The 25,476-nt window shown below is 34.6% G+C and overlaps 3 protein-coding genes and 1 long non-coding RNA gene across 4 annotated transcripts; 1 reads left to right on the top strand and 3 right to left on the bottom strand.

The window, feature by feature from the left end:
• Window positions 1-570: 570 nt before the first annotated feature.
• On the bottom strand, window positions 571-3,214 carry LOC140834273 (auxin-responsive protein IAA32-like). The gene is made up of 4 exons (XM_073199029.1): window positions 2,075-3,214; window positions 1,155-1,400; window positions 958-1,066; window positions 571-829 (listed from the first exon to the last, which is right to left on the bottom strand). Exons 1-4 carry the CDS (start codon window positions 2,289-2,291, stop codon window positions 733-735), a joined length of 669 nt encoding a protein of 222 aa, XP_073055130.1. The 5' UTR covers window positions 2,292-3,214; the 3' UTR covers window positions 571-732.
• A 137-nt stretch (window positions 3,215-3,351) lies between these two features.
• Window positions 3,352-8,503, bottom strand: LOC140834272 (uncharacterized). The gene is made up of 10 exons (XM_073199028.1): window positions 8,138-8,503; window positions 7,721-7,798; window positions 6,533-7,186; window positions 6,271-6,373; window positions 5,159-5,259; window positions 4,885-5,059; window positions 4,280-4,450; window positions 4,089-4,189; window positions 3,800-3,998; window positions 3,352-3,695 (listed from the first exon to the last, which is right to left on the bottom strand). The coding sequence occupies exons 1-9, from the start codon at window positions 8,459-8,461 to the stop codon at window positions 3,924-3,926; spliced, it is 1,782 nt and encodes a 593-aa protein (XP_073055129.1). The 5' UTR covers window positions 8,462-8,503; the 3' UTR covers window positions 3,352-3,695; window positions 3,800-3,923.
• A 2,564-nt stretch (window positions 8,504-11,067) lies between these two features.
• Window positions 11,068-12,744, top strand: LOC140833477 (uncharacterized). Its single transcript, XR_012118490.1, has 3 exons — window positions 11,068-11,298; window positions 11,839-12,017; window positions 12,140-12,744. It is a non-coding gene; the product is annotated as an uncharacterized lncRNA (long non-coding RNA).
• Window positions 12,745-16,230: 3,486 nt separating this feature from the next.
• Window positions 16,231-18,514, bottom strand: LOC140834274 (uncharacterized). The gene is made up of 2 exons (XM_073199030.1): window positions 17,258-18,514; window positions 16,231-17,133 (listed from the first exon to the last, which is right to left on the bottom strand). The coding sequence occupies exons 1-2, from the start codon at window positions 18,451-18,453 to the stop codon at window positions 16,389-16,391; spliced, it is 1,941 nt and encodes a 646-aa protein (XP_073055131.1). The 5' UTR covers window positions 18,454-18,514; the 3' UTR covers window positions 16,231-16,388.
• Window positions 18,515-25,476: the final 6,962 nt, after the last annotated feature.

The raw sequence follows: 25,476 nt of genomic DNA on the forward strand, positions 1-25,476 counted from the left end.
TTCTTATGGATGACCCAACTAAGATATATGTATCACAAAATACGACCCGCGAGACCGTCTCACACAAATTTTTACCTTTAAAAAAACATTCATTTCATAGGAGGGGAATTTTTTTTTACAGGGTGTTATATATCCTACATTTCTCTTACTAATTATCAAACGTTGACTTGACTCAAAAGTCAAAAGAGCTAAATTTTCATGGTTTTGAATGAATTACATCGGGGGCAAAGTCTAAACTAAAATGTCAAAATGTTTTACTGTTGGCTGAATCAAAAATCATTTGCATTTTTTAACTGAACAATTTAAGAAAATGTGACATTTTTATTTTGTAAGAGCTTAAAAGTTTCGTGTATGTTGAATTTTTATTTTATTTTTTTAAAAAAATAAACTTATAATGTTTAGGATAAGTTTATATCAGAAAATATTTAAACCAAATTTTCTTTACAAACATCTCAAATTTTCATGTTTCAGACAACTTTTTATCCAAATATTTCAAAAAACCAATTTTATAAAACCAACTTTAATCTAAATCAAATTATTTAAAATTAGATATTAATCAATGTAAGAAAGTAAGACATCAAAAGAGGTATCCAAATCATTTTCCTGTAGAATGAAGTCATTGGATTCAACATAGAACCAACGTACATATGTAATATGCTACCAAACTGAAACAAAAAAACCACACATATCTTGGATTCCTTTCGTTCGAAGTTTCTTGCTCACAATGAGTTGTCAAATTGAATTAACCAAAGCCGAAGAAGAGACAATGTGATTTGCTTCGTCGTTATAGCACGCGATTCTCAGCCTTTGAACACGCTCCACAAACTCCCTAATCATGAACAAAGATCAAGTATAGACTTATCAGATCTCCATAGAAGAACAATCGGTTTATATATTCTAGGTAAAAATTGAATTACTATGCTTCACTTGCAATAGGTCAGTAAAAGTAAAACGTACTTCCAAGGAACATCTGCAATAGTCCTCCATTGCTCATCAATATCCTTGTAAAATAAGGAGAATTGTGACCCAACTTCGAACAATCTCAGACCTGATATCGTATATTTTCCTAATACACATTTACAGGACAACCTTTTGATTAGTTCAGTGAAAGTTATAAGACAAATCAACTTATTGTCCTACAATATGTACCATACCAAACATGTCCTCTAGTTGAAGTGCAAGACTCAAATAATCCATATGATCAAGAATGCACACTTTTCTTCCTACAATGACACCGTCCATGCTCACTTTCACATAAGAAGTCCAACATTGTTTGTTTTGAGTTCTCTCCGATGATTCTTCATTGAGACTTTCTTTAATGATATGTGTGTTAAAATCGGTAGCCCGTTTCATATGTGGCTGGAGCTGGTGCCAATCTACCAAGATTTGATCATAGTTTTCTGCAATTAAAAACATGAGGAAATGTGGCATTGAACCTTTATTTTAGCACAAGTGTATTCAAGTAAAACCCAGATAATGATTCTATCGATTTATCTTTTAATATATATAGTATCGAGGACAGACAGCGGAAAGATAGGACGTCGAATACATATTTGAGTGTTGATGTATACGAGCCAAGAAAAAGAAACTAGGTCCCAATCTCATGTCGAATGCTAAAAATTGATGGCAATGTATAAGATTAGACTAAGTAATTCAGTGCACAAATAATATTGTATGTCTGATTTTGGGCACTGAGGGCTGAATTTCAAGAATTCTGAGACGACCCCGCATATTTTTTTTAAGCCAGATGGTACTATCAGTGTCGAAATTCCCATAAGATATGTATTTGGATTTGGAGATACTTCAACATATCACATTTATGATGAAAACTAGAAGTTCTTTACTGTCTGATGTAAAATCGAACAAGTAATACACTTCGGATGATTTAACCATTTTGACGATGGGGTATCTATTTTTCAGGAGTTGATACAGGTGGGTTCTGATTATACCAGCAAAGTTTCGAGGAAAGTATCACATTTAATAGATTCATGTATTGTCTGAGACGTTACGCAGAGACTAGTGTTTACGTAAACTGTATGAAGATGATTATGTTGAAGAAAATGAATGATATTACCATGAGCACAAGGATAACCAGCATCCGGCTGCAATGCTCTAAGGCTGAGCCCCAAGTCAATGAGCTTAGAATCCTCTTTGTTTACACAATATGCAGTGGGAAGAATATAGCTTGATGCATTTGAATCCATAACTGTAATAATAAGAAGTAAATATATCGACTTTGTTATGAAATATACGTCTACATTCATGTTCCATACACCTATATATACACACATATTCTAAGTCCAAATATTTCAGACTCCTGTGACAGAATTGAAGTTGGGATCAGAAATGGTAAGAAGACGAGGGGACAAAGCAGACAATAACTTTATCCCATTATCATTCATAGAAAATTATGAATGGCGGTTATGAATTCTGTCATTTAAGGGATGTGTTTTAACGTGGGGTGGCAAAGGAACACAAGGACAAGGTATGGGCTCGAGTGATCGCAACAGAAGTGGGTTCCGAGTTCTTGCAACCATATGTTGCCACAAATATCAATTATTTTTCACCTCAAATCTGACATTCATTAGAAGCGCAGGCCATGCTAGCCTGTGGTGTTTGTCGTGGACATGGAAAATGTTTTCATAAAAATCCATTGTTGGTCGATACATGAACCTCTTTATATTTATCACATTAAGTACTTGTTAGGTTTCCGCTGCTATAATAGTAATAATACTCAACCAACATTCTCCCCCTGCTTGACATTTGAACTTTTGGTAAAATGAAAAGAAACAAGCCGCTGTGGAATTCATTCAGGATAGTTTGTAGTTAGTTTCTCAAAAATAGAGAAGAATGGTATAACCATCATAGTTGCCTTTCGCTTTTCGTTTCTCAACATCACTTATCACTTGTGTGTGATCCGTGATTAAGACTACCATCAAGGTTGATCCAACGACATACAATAAGACATATATGATTTTTTATATGAGGTCATGCATGGAGCAACATAACCCAGATTTGTACCATTGGATCGAAACATAGGACAGTGCCCCTATGTGCAGGATCAAATAAATCCTCGTAGCCTTGTATTATGCAGACAAGCATCTAACAGCAAGCACTCAACCTCCACGTCCAGTAACACATCAATTTTAATTCGTAATGATTTCTAAAAATTCTCAGTTATACTTGTTTTCCCCAATAAATCAACATCATTGTTGGTTCACCTTAAAATGTGCTGTTGAGCTGGCCTTGACAGAGCATGTTAAAGAACACAGCATTCACCAAACAAAAATCTCAGGCAACAAGAAATATGTTCAATACATAAAGGCAAAAAAAAAGGACAAGAAAAGAGTCTTGCACAACAATAGGAATACTCCTTTTTTCAAGGTTGATAGACAAGTTGCCTCATTAGTTCTTCCACTGACAACATAGCTTAAACAGAACACATCTCAATAAACTACACTTACATGGATACGTGTTTTCTATATTCAAATGTCAGAAAACATGTATAACCAAACTTATGCATGGTCTTCTCAGGACTCCATACAATTGCCAGTTAAAAGAGGCTAGACACACCAACAGTTTCCTACAAAATCTTGAATGATACGTTACCAAACACATGACAAGTTTGTGTATTACTTTTGAGCATGGTCAGTCAAGGATCGATCCCTTGAGAAGAAACAACACTCATACACACCCTAAATTAAAAAGGAAATTGTTAGAAGGAACACAATCAAATGATTCTGACAATATTTTGTATGATTCTAATAATGGAAATAGGGTGGGTGTAAGAATATCTTACCAGTACATTCACGCTGGTTCATGGGATAATCAATGAATTCCCCCAAAGATGAAGGGAAATTTTAAGAAAATGAGGGGTAAATAAGTCACGTGGATGTAACTTTTCTGGTTGAAGCTAAATCAAGTTATGCCTCATATTCTTGAACTGAGTCGTGACGTGTTAGAAATTCGATTATACAAGGGTACAATTGTTCCGCAGCCTGCAGTATCAGTGAGCGTCAAAAACCAAGGACAAGACTTTATAAAAAAGATGAGTAAATTTCAAAAGGCGACATATAAAATTTTCATACCATCCGTCCTCCAACCAAGTCGTAATGGGCATAATGTGGACCACCAGGCTCTCCAAATACTTTATACGTGACCAAATGCTCGGGAATGAGCTTCACAGTTTCTGATTGACATAATTGGATTGGGAAGACGAATTAAAATTTGTGAAAGTTGGTCTAACAGATATTATTTTGAGCTGCAATAGAAAGCAAACCATGCACAGCTTCTGGTGGACAAATCAAGTCATGATCTCCGGCAAGAGCCAAGACAGGGACATTGCTTTCATGAAGATGATCCTTGTAGAAAAATTTACCGCTTCTGTCCCTGAGTCCCCCTTCTCGAAAAGCTGTAGTCAGCTGCAATAACAGTTTAGCAGGAATGGTGCCTACCAAAAGTAAAGTTTCCATTAATCAGTGAATCAATGCATAACATACAACAGAAATTAATATATACCTGCTGATAATGTGATACATAAATAAATTTGGAGCTTGAAAATGCATAGCCATTTCTAGCACTTCATTTGATGCACTAAACAAAGATGACTACTGTGTCAAGAACGGACTGATACCCCCTAGTTTTTATTTTCGTTAAATCATTCTAAACGAACTAATTAATAGATACTGCTTGCAAAATTATCAGATTACAGCTAGGAATTATAGGAATGGTGAAATATGCTATCGCTTATCGTATAACTTCTTCGCTTAAGATAGCACTCAGACTCTCTAAAACAAGGAAACAACAGTACCAGATTGCCATGGCATTACCCATCTGTGGTTAAGGACAAGTGGATACCAAAAAGAGGAACATGTCTCAACTTACAAAAGTTGCTTAAAACAAGTTTCTTCAAAAGATCTGGATGCATCATATCCTGTGCTGATATCAGGTCATTCAGCCATGATAAGACATACGGTGGCTGGGAAGAAAGAGGGTAAGCTGCAGATAACAATGCTCCCAAAGGAACAATCGGCACATTGAGAGCTTGTGCGGGATCAGCCTGAAGGAAGGAAACTTATATTAAATACAACGTAGCATAGGAAAATAAGAATTTTGCCATTGACCTGAAGGGGATCAAGAGAAAAGAAATGCAACTTACAAGGGGTAAGAGCAATTTGAGTGATGATTTAGATGACGTGTAGTCAAGTGATGATGCCAATGTAACAACAGCTGCTAATCCAGGATCTCTTCCTTGAGCACCTTTAAGAAACAGTACATAGAAGATGGAAAAAAACGCTGCTTGAGAACAGAGACTTCATGCGTCAATCAAAACATTTAATAAAATAGACAAATATGAAACTTCTATAACAGATATTACAAAGATAAATACTTTGACAGTCAAACATCAAACAAGAATTCTAGCAACATCAAATCAAAACAGCATAAGAGCATATATAATATAATGATGAAATGGAATCATGGTAAAAAAAAAAACATCAGAAAAATGCTAAAAGCAAAACAAAAAATGAAAGCACCAGTCATTTTTTGATGGAATGATAAAAAAATCTACAATTAGAGAGGCAGGAAAATTGAGGAGTTAAAGGATAAGAACGAAAATAAAATGACCATAACTCCATAAAGTACTGTGTGAGAAAAGACTTTGAGCAGTTCCGTAGGAAGGGACTGTAAACGGGTGAGAAGGATTTGCAGAATACAGTTAGTCTGAAACAGAGAAGGGAGACACAAAAAGCTATTTACAATCCAGAAACGAACTTGACTATTCATTACTCTTGCGCCTTTGCAAAGCTTATTTGTGATATTCAAACTGCATACGAATCCAAAAAATCAAGTCAAAATTGCCTCAAGAGACCGTCAACTACTATTCTTTAGTGAATCATTCATCTCAGGATCCTCCGTCATTTCTTTTAATGGTAAAGAAGCAAGAAGCTCATAACTCCCCAATCGAACCAAAGCCAACAATACATGACCAACCAAACAGCTCAATGGTAGAGCAGGTGGTTTTCCAAGATATGTGTCATGGGTTCAAGTCACAGTGGGTTAGCGTGGAAAAAACATTCACCAACCGAATACCTTTGTATCCAGCAGATTTGAAAAACAAACAAAGCAAAGAAAATTCCAGGTAAATACCCTACTTAAAACATGTCTGCGAGAAATTTCTCCATCACAGAAATATGATTAATAGATTGTTATATGGTGACAAGAAGAAGAATCAATAACACAGTTACCGAGCATAATAGGGAATCAACTCACTGTATCGTGATAACAAGGCATATAACAAGATACCCCCCATGGAGTGCCCTATAGCAAGTATTCGACCATCCTCTGGTTTGCTCTGGGACCTTATGTATTCCATCTAGAAGACATGGTAAAGGTAAATGACTGGGACTATCAATATCGATAAAAACAATATAACATAAAAGTATACAAGGGGAGAAGGAATTAATTTCTATTTTCAACAGAACTACAAAAGTTAGAAATAAGTGTAGTTACTCCAAAGAGAATGTCACCTCACCGCGGAAGGAACATCCTCTTCCAGATAATGATCGAAGTCCCAGTCATATTTGACTATCAAGTCTAACTGTTTCTGGAAATCATCTACTGTAGTCGTCACACGCTCTTGAAGATCAAAGAGTTGAGGTGAGAGAGAGCGCTGACCTTCTTCCACAATATCTACTAATCTTTGACTCAGATCCCTAATCTGGCCTGCTATACCAGAGTTTTGCCTCGTTTCTAGCAAACTTGAAAACTTTTCTCTTATGTCAATAAAGCGTTCGAAGATAAAGGAATCCTCTAATAACTTTGATATCTGATCAAACAATTTAGCAAACATAATGTTCGACTGAGTTTCACTGAGGAAACCAGAAAGTCTTTCTGATAGTCGCATAAAAGTTTCCGTCAACTCTGTCACCAATCTAGAATCATCCACTGCCATTGGCGGTTCATTATTGACCACAGCTATCTCAGATTTTTCCAAGGTAGACTGCTGCTCCACAGGGAGAACCCCATTGGTTGCATTCTCCACAGCAATTTCCATTCTTGCAGATATCTCACCAGCTGACTTCTCAACATCCTTGAGACCTGACTCTTGCATACTCAACCCAGCTCCTCGAACTTCTAGAACCCAAGTATCAAATCCTTGCCCACACATATAACGGGCAAATGAAGACTGCAAGATCAATTCATCGAGACAAAAAACAAAAATTAATTTTGCATATTACTTCTTTCTCCTTTTTCGTGATTGAAGGGTAATGCCAAACGATTGTATAGCATAAAACCATGAATCCTATCCCATTCTTGTCAATAAGAATTGCAAAAATGGTACTCGTTCTGCTGCTAGGTTGCATAAACTAATTGACTAGGTTTTAATGTATTAAACACCAATGGCACAACATTTAAGAGTTGGCATTTAATACAGATGGAAACTTTTTGCATCAAGAAGCTCCCAGCATTTCAAGAAACTCTTTACTATGTCAAGCACATAATCAAAGAATCTTTGGTACCAGGCTTGTAGCTTAAAAATGTGATTAATACCTTACTAAGCATATGACCCATGAAATCAACATCGTCCGACAAATAATGGCATAACCAGTACGAAAATTATTCCCACCAAAGGTCACATTCTTCAAATAAGAGAATTCACATTGTTACAAAGATGACAAGCATAGTAGGTAGAGCGGGAGAGAGAAAGAAGTAAACTAACTCCATGTGAGAGATCATATCCTACGGCATTTGTTCCCACGCCCGACAGCAGCAGTAGTGGATGTTTTCTTCTTGGAGCCTATTCTCAGAAGAAGAAAAAAATCATACATCAAATTCATTCTAATTTTCGAAAAAATGGCAACTTTCGAGCTACAATGTTTAGATGCATAGATTTTTTCAACATAAATACACGCACAATCTCTTTATTTTATTAATTGTATTCATACAAATCTAAAAGTCACAATGTATCTTAGCAAGATTTGAAATTTGTAGCACAAAACATTCAATATATATTTAACCGGCAGGATAAGTGCAGTGCACTCAGCTTCTTGCATGATTCGTTCAATACGGCGTCGCATGTAACACTACAAGCATACATTTTTACGCGTCTAAACATAAAAAGAGGTAGGAACAATACCCCTGGCAAGGGGTTGTAGCGCCAGAGAGCGAGGCTCCATTTGGAATTATCAACCGCGACATAGTGGAGCTCGTCGGCAGTGCATATCGGTGGTTTGTTAGGAAGCTTCTTCGCCGCCGGGTCTGCAGCTATCTGAGACCCTGTCTCATCTGTTGAAAAAGCTCTGATTTTGAAATTGTCGACAACCAGATGGCGAAAGGAGGCAGGACGGGAAAAGAGGATCCGGTGGTTCTGTAAGAAGCTGAAGTGGAGACGATGGTCACGGCAGAGAGTGGCCGCGGCGATGTGAATCACCGGGTTAATATTGGATTGCGTGATCGCCATATTTGATTAAATTAAATTCTCTGGTTTTTTCAAACAAATTGATATATAATGTGTGAAATATAAACTATATATATATATATTTTTTTATTTTTTATTTTTTATGATAGATATAGTTTGAATGATGTGTATAAACTCTTTGACTTTCAATTATATCACTTTCTTCCTATTATTATTACACCACAGCAACAACACATGGTATTTTTTTTGGCTATCAAAATAGACACCAATTTTTTCTTTTAACTTTATCCTCTGTATCTAATATCAATATTACACTTTTATTTTTATTTTTTTATGTTAACAAATACTTTTATTTTTATTTTTAACAATTCAAATAACACTTTAATCCTTCGATAATTATAAAAAAAATTATACATATGCATCGTGTTTATAGAATAACTAGTGTTTGATAAGAAGATATAGTCGGGCCACTACGAATTATAAATGATACATTTCAGTTTTGAGTGAGTCTCATGTGAGACCGTCTCACGTATTATATCCGTGAAATGGGGTCAACCCTACTCATATTCACAATAAAAAATAATATTCTTAGCATAAAAAATAATATTTTTTTATGGGTGGCCCAAATAAAAGATACAGCATATTAGAGATTGCAAATTTATCATGTGGTCAATTTGGAGTCTTAGCTTTTGACATAGGACTATATAAATGTTTTAGGGTGAATATGATTAATGGATTAGGATTTTAGATTTTTAGGCTGTGCTTGGTAGGCCCGATTAGGTATGATTGTCTAATTTTATCCAGCCTAATCCATTGCTTGGTTCAATTATAAATAAACCAACCCAATCTGTTGTGCAATGGACAAAGTTGTACAAGCCTGGTTAATTTTAACCCATGTCCAAGCCCATTATTATTAGTCCTGGTTTATATCACACGTGTACTTTACTATACTACCCTTCATTATCGATGCCAAAATCAAATTAGCGACGGTTTCTCAAAAAAGATCGGCGACGGTTTCTCAAAACAAGATCGGCGACGGTTTCTCAAGATCAGCGACGGTTTCATGCACTAATAAACCGTCGCTAAATGTCAAATTAGCGACGGTTTCATAAGATCGGCGACGGTTTCTCAAAAAACGTCTCTATTAGCGACGGGTTTTCAGAAGCCGTCACGAAAGGGAAGGCATGATTCCCTCTCCGACCTTTTCCGGCAGCCCATTTCCGACCGGCCGCCTGTCGCCGCCGCCACTATCGCCGTCGCGAAAGGGAAAGGCAATTTCGTCTTTTCATCAAAAAATTCAAAATTATCCTACACTTAAAAATCGTACCAAACATAATATTATTTTACACCATATATTACAATCCTACCACAATCATTTTCTTTATCATTTACGTATTAATCATTAGTTTATCCTATTCTTCCAACCAAACATAGCCTTAGTAATAATTCTTTAAAGCTATTTTTTTAACTAACTACTGTAGATTTCAATCTAAATTCATTATTTTTAAATTTTTTAATCATTTTCTGACATTGCATATATGTGTCATATCGATTGAAATTAACAAAAACTAGAAAAATACAATAATAACTAAAATGTAACATATATATAATCAAAATTATAAATTTTTTTAAATAATAATGTTTCAATATATATATATATATATATATGTAATATATAATTATTGTGAGACAAATATCTTATTTAAGTCATATATAATAAAAAAAATTATTTTATGCCAAAAATATGTTTTATTATTATAAACACGAACATAATTAATTTGTTTCACGGATAAAGACATGTGATACCGTTTCACAACTCATAAGAGACCTACTGAAATTGTGTGTGTGTATAAATATATATATTGATGACATGGGCATGTTTCAAAATATTTTGTTAATATATGATACACAAATCTACATCTACATAAATAAATATGCCTATATGATTATTTAAAAAATTGGGTATTTGATTACATGAATATAATGAATTTTAGAATTATCATTATTTTATAAGTAAAACAGTAAAACACAAACGAGATGGACCACTGCCGGCCTATAAGCAGTCAAAAAACTAGCCCACTTTAAAACCCCGCCACCCTCTTCCGCCTCTCCCAGATGGCTTTCGGTGGTGGCTTGACGCAAGTTGGAGTGCACAAAGTATTTACGGGAGCTGGTTGCAACAGAATAGTCAACAACGTCTCGTGGGGTGCCTGTAATTTGGTCTCTTTGGGTGCTCAAAACGCTGTGTTGCCATTTTTTGTCCCGAGGTTTGAAATTTTGTTTTACTGTGTTAATATTACTGAATATCCATCAGCAAATGCTGGTTTATTTGATTTGTGTATGATAAAATGTTAACAATTTATTTTTTCTTAACTGTTTTCTTAAGAAAAACATATTAGCATGGTATTTTATGTCCTGTTCGGTTTTTCCATTTTCTTAATGACTATGCATGATCAACATCACGTCATGAATTATGTGTATAAATAACATCTAGCATTTATGTTGTCTAGTGTTGCTACTTTTCCAGTGTAACCAATAAAGTATTTATGAATATAATTTATCCGTTTGTAAGATTATTTCTTGGTGTTATCTAGAAAATCTTCAAACTTTAAATCACCGGCAATTAAACCTTTCCCCTTTTACAGCATCACTTGATTCAACAGAGAGAAATAGAACCGAAGGCATTGATACCCTTGAAACTATTCCAGAAGCTGTTCCAATGGAATTGACAGAACCACCAATTGAGGAGCAACTTGCATGGCAAACGCTATGGCCGGTATATGGTAATGGGAATCACACAAGCTATATGGTCATGGGAATGAACTATTTTCTTTATGTTGTGACCACGAGGGGAAGCTAGTTGCTTCATCCTGTGTAAGGTAAATTGTGTATTGTCCATCTCAAAAAAAAAATTATGTGTTTTCCCATTGATATGGTGTTTAATGTTTTACATTGTAGTATAGATGTTCAGTCTTTAGGAGTCTGTTCATTTTCTGTTTCACCTTGATAAGGCAAAAATGATGTGAGATCTATGAACTGTGAAGCTATAAAAAAAATTCAAGAACTAAAAGTAATTTGAACGAAATTCCCCGGGCTTTTCAATAGTGGATGCCCTTTTAAATCTTGTCAAAAGCAAAGCCCGTGAAATTAACAATTGACAAATTTGGTTCATGGCACTACTTCGAGAGAAATTCACTTTTCACCATTTTATTCCAATTTATATGACAACATGAGAGGAGCAAAACCACAACAAATGACATTCCATACATTTAGGAACACATATATTCCTATAACCTTTGTATTCTACCATTATTACAGTTGTTGGCAGTAAAACTTATTTCTCACATAAATATTTTGTATTCCTGACGAGTGTAAGTCATGTCATTGTTCAACAAGTAAACAAGTTCTTAATCTTGCAGGCACAATCTGCATCCGTGGCAGAAATATGGCTATGGCAAGTCCGCACCTGGAAGTCTGTAGGTCGCTTGCAATCTCACAGTTTAACAGTGACACAACTGGAGTTCTCTCATGATGACTATTTTCATTTGGCTGTCTCAAGGGATCGTCATTTCTCTGTTTTTTTCAATAAAGCACACAGGTATGTTATATTTGCTTTCATTTTTCTATTTAGTATATTCTTAATATAGTTCTTATAAAGAGTGAATTATACCTGTTTTGATGAAGGTAAAGAAATCATCAAGATATTTTTCTATGATGCAGGAGTTGATGAAATTAGACATCAACTTATGGTCAATCAAGAAGCGCATAAAAGAATTATATGGGCGTGCTCTTGGAACCCATATTGTCATGAATTTGCCACTGGTTCAAGGGATAAGACTGTAAAGATCTGGCAAGTGGAGGAAGAGTCATCTGTGAAGCTACTCACGTGTCTTCCAATGTTCAAGAGTAGTGTCACCGCCTTATCTCGGCTGGGCGTTGACAGGCAAAGGAATCACTGCCTTCTTGCTGTGGGGATGGAAAATGACATCATAGAACTGTGGAGTTATTCAAATACCGGGGTTGAAAATAGAAGCATGGAAGTGCCAAAAGTTGCTGTTTTTGTTCGGTTTGATCCATTTATATGTCACGTTTCTTTGGTTCGTCGGTTAAGGTGGAAAAATGGTTAGAAAACTTGCGATCCAAGGAGCACTAAGCTTGCATCCTGTGGAGATGATCATTGTGTGAGGATATTTCAAGTCGATGTTCTTTAGTCTTAGCAGAGATGTTCGTTTACAGGAATGTAGAATTCAAATTGAATATAATGACATTCTTCAAATCTCTTTTGATTTTGTGTGAAAGAGTTGATTTATCATATCATTCGTTGTAAAAGGTGTTGAAATTTTGGTGCTTAATGAATAAAAATTAAGCAAATAAATCAATGTGTTTGATTTAGAAAAATTCGAAACGAATAACGAAACTTAATGAACGAATATTAAGTTCGGTGGTTCTGAATTAAACTCGAAAAAAGTTCATCAAATGTTGAAAGAATTTAAAACGAGTAGTCGGAACATGTAAGGGACAAAAATCGAGGGAAAAAAAAAAAAAAAATCGGCATGAACAGTAGCCGGCGCGCACCTGCGCGCGGGTCTGCGCGCATGTGCGCGCGCATGGCAGTGTCATGCGCGCCCATGCGCGCGTGCCTGCGCGCATGTGCGCGCACCTGCCGAGTGCTCTCGGCAGGCACTGCCGAGAGCTCTCGGCAGGCGCTGCCGAGCGCTGCTCGGCAGCGTGCGAGCGGGCGTGCGCCCCTGCGCGCACAGACGCGTCCCTTCGGGTTTTTTCGAATTTTCTGATGTTTTTTCATCTCCTTGGCATTGTTTGATGGTTTTGATCAGTTACAATGGCCAAGGGACACTCCCTATGAATGAAAGATCATGTCTTTTGCATGAAAAACATAAAATGCATGATTATTTGAAAATCAAAAACACATTCAAACACATACAAGCATAAGCATATTCTCCTTCTTCCTTTCTTCAACAAGAGAGAGTTCATCCATTTCTTTGTGATAGAACTTGAATATTTGAGTGCTCATTATTCAAGTGTTGTAGTTGTATCTTGGGAGAAGATTGCCACAAACTCTAGCACATTGTGAGGGCAAATTCTTCTTAAGGAGAAAGTGTTCAACACTTGCCTCTACAAAGTTTTATTATTTGATTTCTTCTTGCATTTCTCTCACTTTTGAATACCCCAAACAACAAAAGGGAGATGAATATATATATGTATAAAATTATCTTTAACTTATAAATTTAAGCAAACAGGGACATAAATTAGCAATCAACAAAGCAACATAGCTGGGAATCACATGAGATATCAGTGATTAATTTAATAGAAAGAAATACTCCGCATGATGACAGTTAACCCCCCTTTCAAACTAGATTTGGACAAATATACAAGAAAAGCTGTTGCTAATCACCTGTGATAATTGTACGTGATAAATTATATTTCCTTTGTTCGATTTGATAGGTTTATTTATGTTTTTACACGGATTGAAAACATTATTGAAAAATAAGTTTCACAAATAAATTGTATATTTTATTTTTATTTAATGAATATTTTAATAAGAGAACGTATTTAATGATAGATTGATGAAATAATAGAAAAAAATTAATACTATGTATGATAGTTGTATTATATATTTGACATGGATGGGAAAAAAAAAGTAGTCTTAATATTTGGGATGGATGGAACATTTTAAGCTCAAAAAAAAAATCGTATATTCATAATAATATATTTTGTTAATAAACCAAAGCCAAAAAAATCATTTGTATTAACTTTTTAGAGATAATATTGATTTACGTTTCTGTTTATCCTTATCATACCTAGTAATAATAAAATATTAAATAATTTATCATTGACATTTTCAAACATGCATATTTTGGTGCATTCTCCAACAAGAAAAATCCAAATAATTTTGGAACAATACCGCTGTTCTACTCATGAGATGAGATAGATAAACGATGCGTGATAGGTATATAGATGGATAACATAATGATTTTCAACTCTAATCATTAGTAAAACTTAAGCAAGACATTGGATAAAACAAAAATATATAATTAACTAATATCTTTATGGTTAGTGATGCGATCCGGGTGAAATGGACGAGCCGGGTCGGGTGTTCCACCGGATCTGCTATCGATAATGTTGTTTAGGAAAATGAGCAAGATATATGGCTTCAGTTGTATCCTGCACACAAGAAGATGAACTCGTGAATGAGCGCCGGAGGGGTGTCCGGCGTGGCCACTCCGATGCTTAAGTCAACAGGTGACAAAAGATAGAAAACCAATGTACCTCCCCCAGAAGAGAGGTGAATGCTATTGGTATATATATGTGTGAATGAATGTAAATGTAAAGAGAACTTGGTATTTATATGAGAAAAGGTAGTAGGTACCTTGTTTCCAGCGCCACCTATTAAATATGTTAGGTCGGCTACCCATGCTTATAGATTTGATGTTGACTTCCTGTCACGCGGCCCTACTCTTTCATCATGTCATATCAATAGGATTTTGTCAGGTGCGCTTATCGAGACAATATCTTATCTTCTGAACCACTCGAGTGCGGCACTATTATCGAGGTGCCCGGGTAGAATGCCTCCCGGGAGATTTATACAAGAGCCCGGGCCTATGACTGCCCGGAGATTAGAGCATGGGCCTTCACCTGCCCGGCCCCAGGAGAATCCATCTGCAGACTCACTCGGATTTAGGAATCCATTTGATATTCCGGGTCATTCATGACCCGGGCTCTTACAGGGGTATCATCACACATCCCTTAAATAGTCGGGCTAGAGTCATACTCGCTGTCCCGATCAGTCATGCTTGGATTCCCAAAGAGACAATCAATTTTGTTGTACAAAAGCATCGGGGGCTTCATGTCTCCCAGAAATGTGATGAAATGCCGGAGTCTCGTGTCTTATGGACTTGAGATAAGATGTCGGGGCCTCGTGCCTCCCGGTCTTTGCATAAGATGTCGGGACCTCATATCTCCCGGACTTTAAAATAGATTGTCGGGGCCTCATCTCTCCCGGACTTAAGAATGGTCGAGGTGTGGAGCCTAGAGCCAGGTTTGAGAACCCTGAGCTTATAAATAACCAATGTGCGGAGCCCTGGCCTTCATGAATGGTCGAGCTTTCTTCCAAACCACCAATTATTACAAGATGGAATATGCAAAGTGCAGTGGCATAAGGAATCAGGGAGAGAGCGGTCAACAATGAATCCCAAAAGCCATTATGCTGGAATATCAGTAAAGTAGATAAAGTTTACTTCTACGCAAGTTGAATTCCATTTTAAGAATCTACGGAGAAATGATAGGGAATCAAATTCATCCTTGGTTTCGCTAAGAAATATGTGTTCTACAAGATAAGAACATAAAGTCCTCAGGGAACTTGTATATACCTTTGTGTAAAAGTTGAAGATTGGTATAAAGATCTCAGCAAATATAAAGGGAACTTTATGGAATGAATAGCAAAATACAGCTGGGTGGGGAGGGAACTTTATGGAATGAATAGCAAAAGACAGCTGGGTTGGGGGGGGGGGGGGGATGGTTCTGTCATCTTCCACGAATCATTCACATTTAATCGTCTGTTGAACGAATCTTTAAACACACCAGAACCAAGAGTGATCACGAGCATGCAACGCAGTATCTCAAAGGTATTTAACAAAACCAAGAAAATAAGTAACAGCACAGCAGAGAGATTTTACTCCGAATATCACATAGTGCTATTTCATATTTCATAATAATTCGGAAAAGGATTTATACACAGTCAATGAAACATTGCCTACATTCACTTAACACCAATATGAAGTACACAAGTGACAGAAGAGAGAAGGGTAGAGTTTCTTATTACTTGATATAATAACATATCAGAAGCCAACACAGAAAGATACATTGTAATATAACTTCAAAGACAAACAAAACCCACTGCTTCAAAATTGTGTATATTTCATTAAGCCTAGCTCACCTATCATATTGTAAGTCAATGCTTTATGTTCTCCAACTGAGCAGAAGATTCAGGTAACATAGCTGCAGGGCCTGATGCCATGGTTTGATATTGAGCAGCCAACTGAGGCGGCAAAGGTTGAGTATAATATATCTGAGCGCGTGTCGGATCAGTAAATTCATATGTATAATTAGCATTGGCTGCTGGAGCGGGCACCCTAGACTGAGATGGATGATGGATTTGAGTATAGCCAACATACAGTTGTTGATGCTGCGCAGGAGGAGCCTGGACAAATTGGGTGGCAGGAGCATTTCTAGACGCCTGGGGATGGCCAGAAGCAGGATTTGGTGCCATTTCACCATAATTTGTCTGCTGAAGTGGTAAGTTGTAAGCTTGGGGTGGCCTAGCAGTCATGTAGTAAACGGGATACTGCTGGTCAAGCTCAGTTTGGTGCGTATGAAGTTGTTGCTGCGGAGGATACATAGGGTAATAAGAAGCAATTGGCACAGCATTAGCAGGAAAATATTGAGTACCACCATGAATAAATTGTTGTGGTTGATGCAACTGAGAATGGTTTTGGTCGCATGGGTTTGGTGACAAGTAAACAGAGTCTTGAACTTGGGGTTGCGTCTGAACCACGCTATTACTTTGATTCTCCATTTTCTGATCAATCGAGTTAGCAGTAGCCATAGCCCTATAGTTTGAAGATAGAATCTGTGCAATTGGTTCTTGATAAATAGCTTGTCTCTGCCTAGATAATGGATTTGTGACACTTCCCTCACTGGACAAATTGAAACATTGCTATCAACTCAGGTTATTTCCAGACATCAAATTAACACAAAGAACAGAAAAGTACACAAAAAAATTCTTTGAAATTTTTTAAATCAAAATTTTGAAGAGCGTACCTTGAGATTGAATCAGGAGAAGGAAAATCGTTAGCACCACCCTGTTTCTGCTGAAATTGAGCAATCTGCTGAGGCTGTACCAGCGGCTGAATTTGCTGTGCCTTTCGATATCCACCATGATCTGATCTCTCGTCATCAGAAAAAGCCCTGTTTCCATACTCTACACCCGCCGCAGCCGCAGCCGCAGCCGCCGGAAAACCAGAAACCACTGTCCCCGCCGGAAAAACCCCAACCTCTTCCTGCTTCTGGGGAGGCGTCGGAAAACTAACATTGGCCGTAACTCCGACACCAGTCTGCTGGAATTGTTCCTCAATTCCCAACCCTCCCGCTTTTGGATTCTCCTCCCCGATCACCTTTATCGGCGGTATATTAGCCGAAGGGGAACTAGAAGCAGACCCGAAGGAGGACGTCGTTCCCAATATCGGAGAGTCTGGAATCGAGTGAACTTCGTGAATATTAACAATATTTCCGTTTCCATTTCCACCATTCTTATATCCAAATTCAACCTGCGCTTCAGCTCCTTTCCCTGCCGCCGCGGTCTTTCCGACGAAATCATCATCCAGCCCAATCAGACAATTAACAGAAGAAGATTCGGAAAACTCACGATCACAAGCAACCGCAGATAAAGTAGCAGCCTTCCCATTCAGCGCATTAAAAAACCAATCTCCCGATTGAGTCGACGCACTCTCAACAAGAAGCTGCTCGATATTTGAAGCTGATTTCGGAAACAAGAAAAGGCGAAGGCGACCATGTTTCGATCGCCCACCAACAAGGGCATTATTAAGCCGGTCATACTCTTCCACCAAGATTTCAAGATCTTCATCCGAAGCAACAGAAATCAACGCATCCAAGTCCTCGTTGGGCAGCTGATACTTGAGCAAAAACGGCTGGTTCTTCAGGAGGGTTTTAGAGATTCGTTGGTGAAAGTCCGACAGAGACGTATGGCGGTCTACGACAATGATCCGGGTGTCCCCACCGATGTAGCAGAGAGACTTGTCGTGTGGACGGGGGATTATGTGTCCTCCATAGCTACACATGAATCGAAGCTTTTGTGGTAGAATTGGCGGAGGTTCAGCGTCCCAAGAATCCGTATGTCGTGAACGGGGGGATGAGTCTATGGATTCTGCATAGAAAGCCGCGGCGGCGGCAAGGTTTAGGATTGGCGGAGCAGAAGATAGTGGCGGTGTTGCCTCCATGAGAATCGAGGGAGAAATGGTCGGATTTTGGCTTGTAACGCTTGTGATGTACTCTTACCTTTCCCCAAATTTATTGATGAATTTTTTTTAAATTATTTTTACAATGCAAGATTATTATTGTAATATTCTTTTCATCTCAAACAAATATAATGAAATTTTTGTAATTATTTTTACAATGCAAAAATTATTATTGTAATATTCTTTTCATCTCAAACAAATATATAGATATATATATATGTGCTAATTTATTATCTCAAATATACATTTTTCATATAAATGTATATATATATATATAAATTATTAGAAAACAAATTTATATACAAATTTCGTATTTTATCTCTATTTAATTTATTCAAAAATTAGTTTACTAAGTTAATATGAATTTATAAGTAAAACCAATAAAAATGAAATTAATATAAAAAGTGGACTATATATTTAGAACAAACAAAACAAATTATGTGATTATAACGAAAGTAGTATAATTCTTTAATTTATCATCAAGACTCCAATTATTAAAAGCAAATAATAAAATATATTTTTTTAATCTCTCAAGCTAGTTAATTTGGATTGAATCTTTTATTATATCCTCGGCAATGTTTCTAAATCATTACATTATTGTATTAATTTTTCTATTAGTTTTGAGTTACTGCAGTTTTTTTTTAAAAATATATTTTTAATTATATATTACGTGTCTAATTAAATAGATTTTTTAAAATGTAGATTTTTTGTATTAGAAATAAAATGAAGACCATGCATAGGCGTATACGGTGACGTGTCTTATATTTATCAAATGCCAGCCACAGGTCTAGATATTATCAAGTCTAGATATTAGACTTTACACGGAAAATATTATATTTAAATATCAAATATTTCATTATAATCTACGGAAAATTGACTTTCAGTCTCCAATCATCGATTTTTTTGTGTTCAGTCTCTGGGTATTTTTTTAGTACCATATTTCCACATTAAGTGTACTACATTTTGTATGACATAGTACCACAATTTTATGGGTAGAGAGTGAACCCAAAAAAATATTTTGATAGAGAATTTTTCACCAACTTCCCCTATAATCTCTAACTATGTCATATTTACTAAGCTCCTTGTAAGATGTTAGAAAATTTAAGTGTTTTAAGAGTTATTTGAATGGGTAGAATATGTGAATATTTTATCTATTGTTATTGGCTCAATTTTCAAATAAATACTTTTCGGACGAGCTTATCATAAGATTTGTGTTGTATTTTTAAATAAGGTAGTTTGGTTTTCAAGCTATTGTGATATTTCTGAATATTACTTAATATATATCGAATAAAAACATTTGCGAATTATATAATAGAGAATTATGTAGCTTTTATTGTATTTATTGTGCGACATATGTATCAATATGGTGGATGTATATTTAACTTTATTTTTATTTCAAAATAATATTTTATTGGATTTTGTACTCCAAACAGCATGATGGACACCATAAGGCAATAAGACATTAGAAAAATAAATAAATAATAATTAATAAATAAATAAGACATTAGAAAAAATGGGTGTAAAGTGCAATTTATGTTGAGGAAAAGTAGGGAGCGTCGTTGTAAAGAAATTGTGGGTTCTTGGACAGCTAGTGGGTGTGGGCAATGAAGGAAATTTTAATGAAAATTAAGGAAAAAGTTTTGTTTTTGAGACAGTTGGAGGTGGGGTGAGAAAAATATATTTTTTTAAAAAAATCTCATTTGTAATTTTATTATGATAATTTAAATTTTAAAACCATACAGCAACTTAGATATAAAAAAATTAGATGAAAAAATAAATAAATATTAGGCCACATTAATATACATATATGATAAGAAAGAATATTTTATGTCACTCTTGCAGTATTCTTCTTTTATGATGTGGTCAAATATTAATCTTTGGATCATCAAAATATATGCCGACTTTTATAAAATGTTGAGGGAGTCACACGATCTAATGTTGTTGAAATATGAGGAAAAACAATCCCAATATATCATAAACTAACCCTAATAAGAAATACACGAGTTACTCCATGATAATCGTATTTTAATATTTGCATCAATCAACAATGTCGATAATTTTTTGTAACGTTGACTATCTTGAGTTCAATCTACTATGATGATATTACTTTTGGATGGATTTAATTGTCACGGTTATCCTAATCTCTTGTTTATGAGATCAATGATGTTCATCAGGTTTTTGGTATGTCTCATTGACCTATTAATGAACTTAACATCCTTGATTAAGTGTCCAAGTTAATTGAGTAAATGAACATTTGATTAATGGTGAAATGTTCGAACGAGCAAATCGCATATGTTTTGTCCAGTTTGGTTTATCTGACTGACGTGATTTACATATTATCGCGTTAATCAGAGCTAACTTAGTGTACACCAAAAGACAACGACTGTCAGTTCTATTTTCATACAAAAAATCAATGAACCAACTATTTACTACTATATATAAAGTTCTGTTAATGGTGATGATACTGTTATAATCTCTTAAATGATACATGCATTCAAATGTTATATTTGGATGGTTCTATCATAAATGATTGCACATTATAAATCGAGTAATTATTAATCACTATGACAAATAATTATTGTCTATATATCAATGGGGTGAATTGAATTGGATTTTAATTTAGGGTGGGTTCGGATGGATTTAGATCCTCTACTGTGTTAAAAACACAGTACCAAGTGCTGTACACTTTTTACACGAGATGATCATGTGATCATCTCGTTTAATATGACAATTTTTTAAATTTACCTCATATGGTGTGATGTCCACAAGATGATCACATGATTATCTCGTGTAAAAAATGCACATCATCAAATGCTGTGTTTTCAACACAGTAGAGGATCCAAATCCGGGTTCGAATCGGGACTTGTTCCATAATTTTCTTACTCAATTTTCGTTCCGTTAAGAATTATGTCAAGTATGGATATGATATCCCAAAATTTCGGGATCCCCTCGGGTAGATTGAGTTATATAGAGGTGAGAACAATAATATGATCTTTTTACTCTTTCAAGTTTAGGTTGAAGAGAAAAAATAACGCTAAATTATTTTTTTTTATAATTTTATTTGAATTATTATATTTATCTTTATGTGTTTTTTTATTTGGATGAAATAGTTAACAATTTGATTTAAACTTTAAAATCATCATCTACCAGATAACCCTTTTAAATATGTTAGTTAATTTCCATATGGGCTTATATTATTTTATTTAAAATGACAATCTTCCAACTCAATATATTAATAATATTTTGTTAAAAAATTAAAATAATCGGGTCGGGTCGAGAATCCTATCGAGAATATATTAATTTCTCGATCCCTCTCCTGAAATTGATCGGGACATGAAAAATCCCGACAATTCGAGTCGGGCAGAGGGGTCGGAATTTTTTCGGATTGAGAGTGGGACAAGATTCAGATTAGGTTGAATTTTTCAGTTTTTTTCCAACATTAATTTTAAATCGTATAAAAACCCAAAATACCACGTATCAATTTATATAACAAACATTAATAATTATTACATTCAACTTTTCATCATAAAAAAATTAATAGAAAATTTTTTGAAATAAAAATAAAATGGAATTTGGCTGGGTAATTCATTGCTGACAGGGAATGTTTTTGTGCGTTGTATTTGGTCAATTGCCGTCAGGCGAGTCATTAGGCAGAGACATGGAGTATTCACCCACTATTCTTTTATTATTCCAAGTTGTAGTAAATTTACCAAACCTTCTTTTGTAAAGAAAATTGTTTGTTAAAAAAATATCGCCCTATTTTTTTAAAAAAATTAATGATCCAAATCCAAATTTTATATTATAAACAAAATATCATCATATATTTTAAAGAAATTATAATTTAGTAACTTATAATCACGATTTTCAAAATATTGTATCACTATTATGTGTGAAATAAGATATATGAATCAATTACACATTATTTTTTACTCCAATATTTAGCTCAAATTCTAAAAATATTACAATCATAAATCATTATAATATCCATAAATATGGATAAATCTTCCATATAGTATACATAATTAACCATCCCATCATTCGAACCAAAATACTTTTAGCACTTATTGATGGATTTCAAATTTATTTTTGTTGTTTAGAAAAGTATAACCGTAAACTTCAAATTCACGCTCAAATGTTTATATGATAATTCATATTCATTATAATGAATTTAAGTACATCTATAATGATGACATTTGAAATTCAGTATACTTTACTTAAGTAATGTGTAAATAAATAAGTCAAGAATTTAAGATTTGATATATCTATTATTTCATTATAAATTATAAATAATAAAAATATAATAAAAATCCATAGATTTCACTAGTACAAAATCATTTCTCAAAATATTAAAACTAAAGCCAAATATAGCACAAAAATACATACATCGACTTATTTAAAAAGTTGAATTTAATTGTATCCTAAGTTGTTCCAATGATCTTGGTTTCCAAGATTTTTAAATTCACTCCACATCAATTTATAATAACATTGTAATACTGTAATCAATCCAAAAAAATTGGTATTTTGTTATCTAACCTTAATCAATCATTATTTTTTAAAAAAGACTTTCTGCGGTATATTTCAAATACACTTGCGTATGTTATTTGTATAAATAAAAAAAAAAGATTGATCAGGTCTATTTTCCTAAATATAAAAAAATCGCAATTTAAAACTCATGCATATTTCATGATATTGCTCTCAAAATCTATGCAACCTAAAGTGTCTTCTCGATTCCAAACATCTATCCTACAAATTTTAACAAGTCTAGCTGGTCAAAATTTTATTACTTGGGTTTTGCTATAATATTTAGCCTAAATGAATACGACCCAAATAAATTATAATTTATCACATATTTTCGTCAAAAGCCAATTTAATAGATTATTTCTTACTTAGAAGTCGGCAAGTGGGATTATTGAAAAATTCAAGTGGTTGACAAATATCTCAATGTGTTGCCCAAAACGAATGAGTGCTTGATCATAATTGATATTCAAGACTTTCTTGAGTCGATTTAAATATAACGTATTTTTTTTTAATATTTTAAATAGTCTTGATTAATTCCAAGATATTTTAATATTGGAATTTCAACTTTTTAATTGATAAATACTATAAATCTTAAAATAAATTTGCGTTTAAAAAAGTGCTAATGCTAATGGAGGTTAATGTGGCTCGATTATACAACTAGTTCTTCGTGTAACTTGTGCTAGCTCATCTATATTTCGATATACATTAAGTAAAATCTCCGGTTAATTCAGTTTCGTGCAGTCAAATATGGTCTATAATGTATTCTTTTCAGGGATGGGACATGGTGACTGCTGCGATGGCCTAAGGAATCTATTGTGAAAGGGAAACGAAGTTTAAAATCATATAAAATCATATCATCTTCTTCTTTACCTTATTTTCTAAAGTATTATTCGTTTCCTAGGATAAGTTAAATAAATTGAAAATGTTGTTTTTGAAATGCAAGCGTGTCTCAGATGATGCTGATATAAAGTTGTTTGTCATATTATTATAGTTGACTACAAGTGGGTGTGTATATTTTAAAACTGAATACATTTAATTAAACTTCTTTTTTCCTAATTTTTTTTTTATATTTTAAACTAAATTAAGAATTATCATCACGATCTCAGTATCATCCAATTCTTCGTCGTCGTCGTCGTTTTATTTCTGCGGCTTGCCTTTGTATGTCGGGGTGGTGTAATTCAAAATTTTAAATTTCTCCCAAAAAAAAATGGATAGTTAATATACTTTAAAAACTTTATATACGTACATTAATAAAAAACAATTACTATACGAAAATATCACCATTATAATAAATTTTATTTTTCTCCTAAAAACAAATTCGTTAAGACAATATCATATACTAAATTATATTTAAAAAAAATCATTTTTCCCAAGCAAAAAATACAATATTAAGATCATGAAAAGAACATCACGCTAGAGAAAATCAATCAAACGCTAATAGTATGGAACCCCGTGTATTTGGGCTTTTCGTTTTTCAATTTTGAATGAAGTGTGTTTTTTATTTTATTTCGAGATGTGATTGGATAAATAGAATAAAGTTGCTTGAATGATGGTAAGGAATAGACACTAATTTGAAACTGGCAAAAGATGAGGCCCAACGAGAGCACAAGAATTTCGAGAGATGGGATTGAAAGAATTACAAGACAGAATATTGTTGTCGGCAAGGTTACTTTTGCAATAATACAAGGAAAAAAAATATAGTTTATGCACACGATTCACTACCGAAACTTGAACTTTATGCCAAGAAATCTGCAAATCCAACTACGAAAGATAAAACAAAAGCGTAGGCGAACAAGATTACCAGAGCTGCGACTGGGGTTCTATTGGGACATGATAATTATCATAAGATAAGAGGCGAAACAAAACAACAGATCAAACAGAGGATATGAAAGTAATTAATCAACTAACCAGAAGAAAAGTTTCGAGTAAATTCTTGTTAAATGATTCTTCAAGAACTGAACTTTTACTTCCCGGTACATAGTATGATAGCATCAGAATGGTTAGTACCTGAACGTTACATTGTTATAGCAAAAACGGCACAGGAAAAACTGAAAACAGAAGAGTCTTGGGAGTGCCACATTGAAAGAAGACATGCTCTCTTCCCAATTAAAAAACAAAGAACAGCCATCACAAAATGGCTGGGATTAATCAAATAGGAAACACATTGCACAGTGATACTTTTAAATAGAAATAAAAATGAAATGGCATGACCAAGTGCGAGCTAACAGCAGCAGACAATTTCTACTATCATATACGTCTCTAAGCCCAGAATAGAACCATATGGTACAAATATGTAGACGAAACGAAGGAAAGTTTCAACATTATAAACACAGCCTCGGGAACTTTAACTGCGTAAACATCATTTCTTTGAGTTATGATCACCACTATAATTATTGTAATGATCGATTTTCCTCGTTGGGGGTTATTTCATCATACCCATGTGGACATTATTGCTCTCATGATATGATGGATGACCAAGATTTGACC

The sequence above is a fragment of the Primulina eburnea genome, chromosome 6 (genome assembly GCF_022965805.1).
Source record: "Primulina eburnea isolate SZY01 chromosome 6, ASM2296580v1, whole genome shotgun sequence".
NCBI lineage: Eukaryota > Viridiplantae > Streptophyta > Magnoliopsida > Lamiales > Gesneriaceae > Primulina > Primulina eburnea.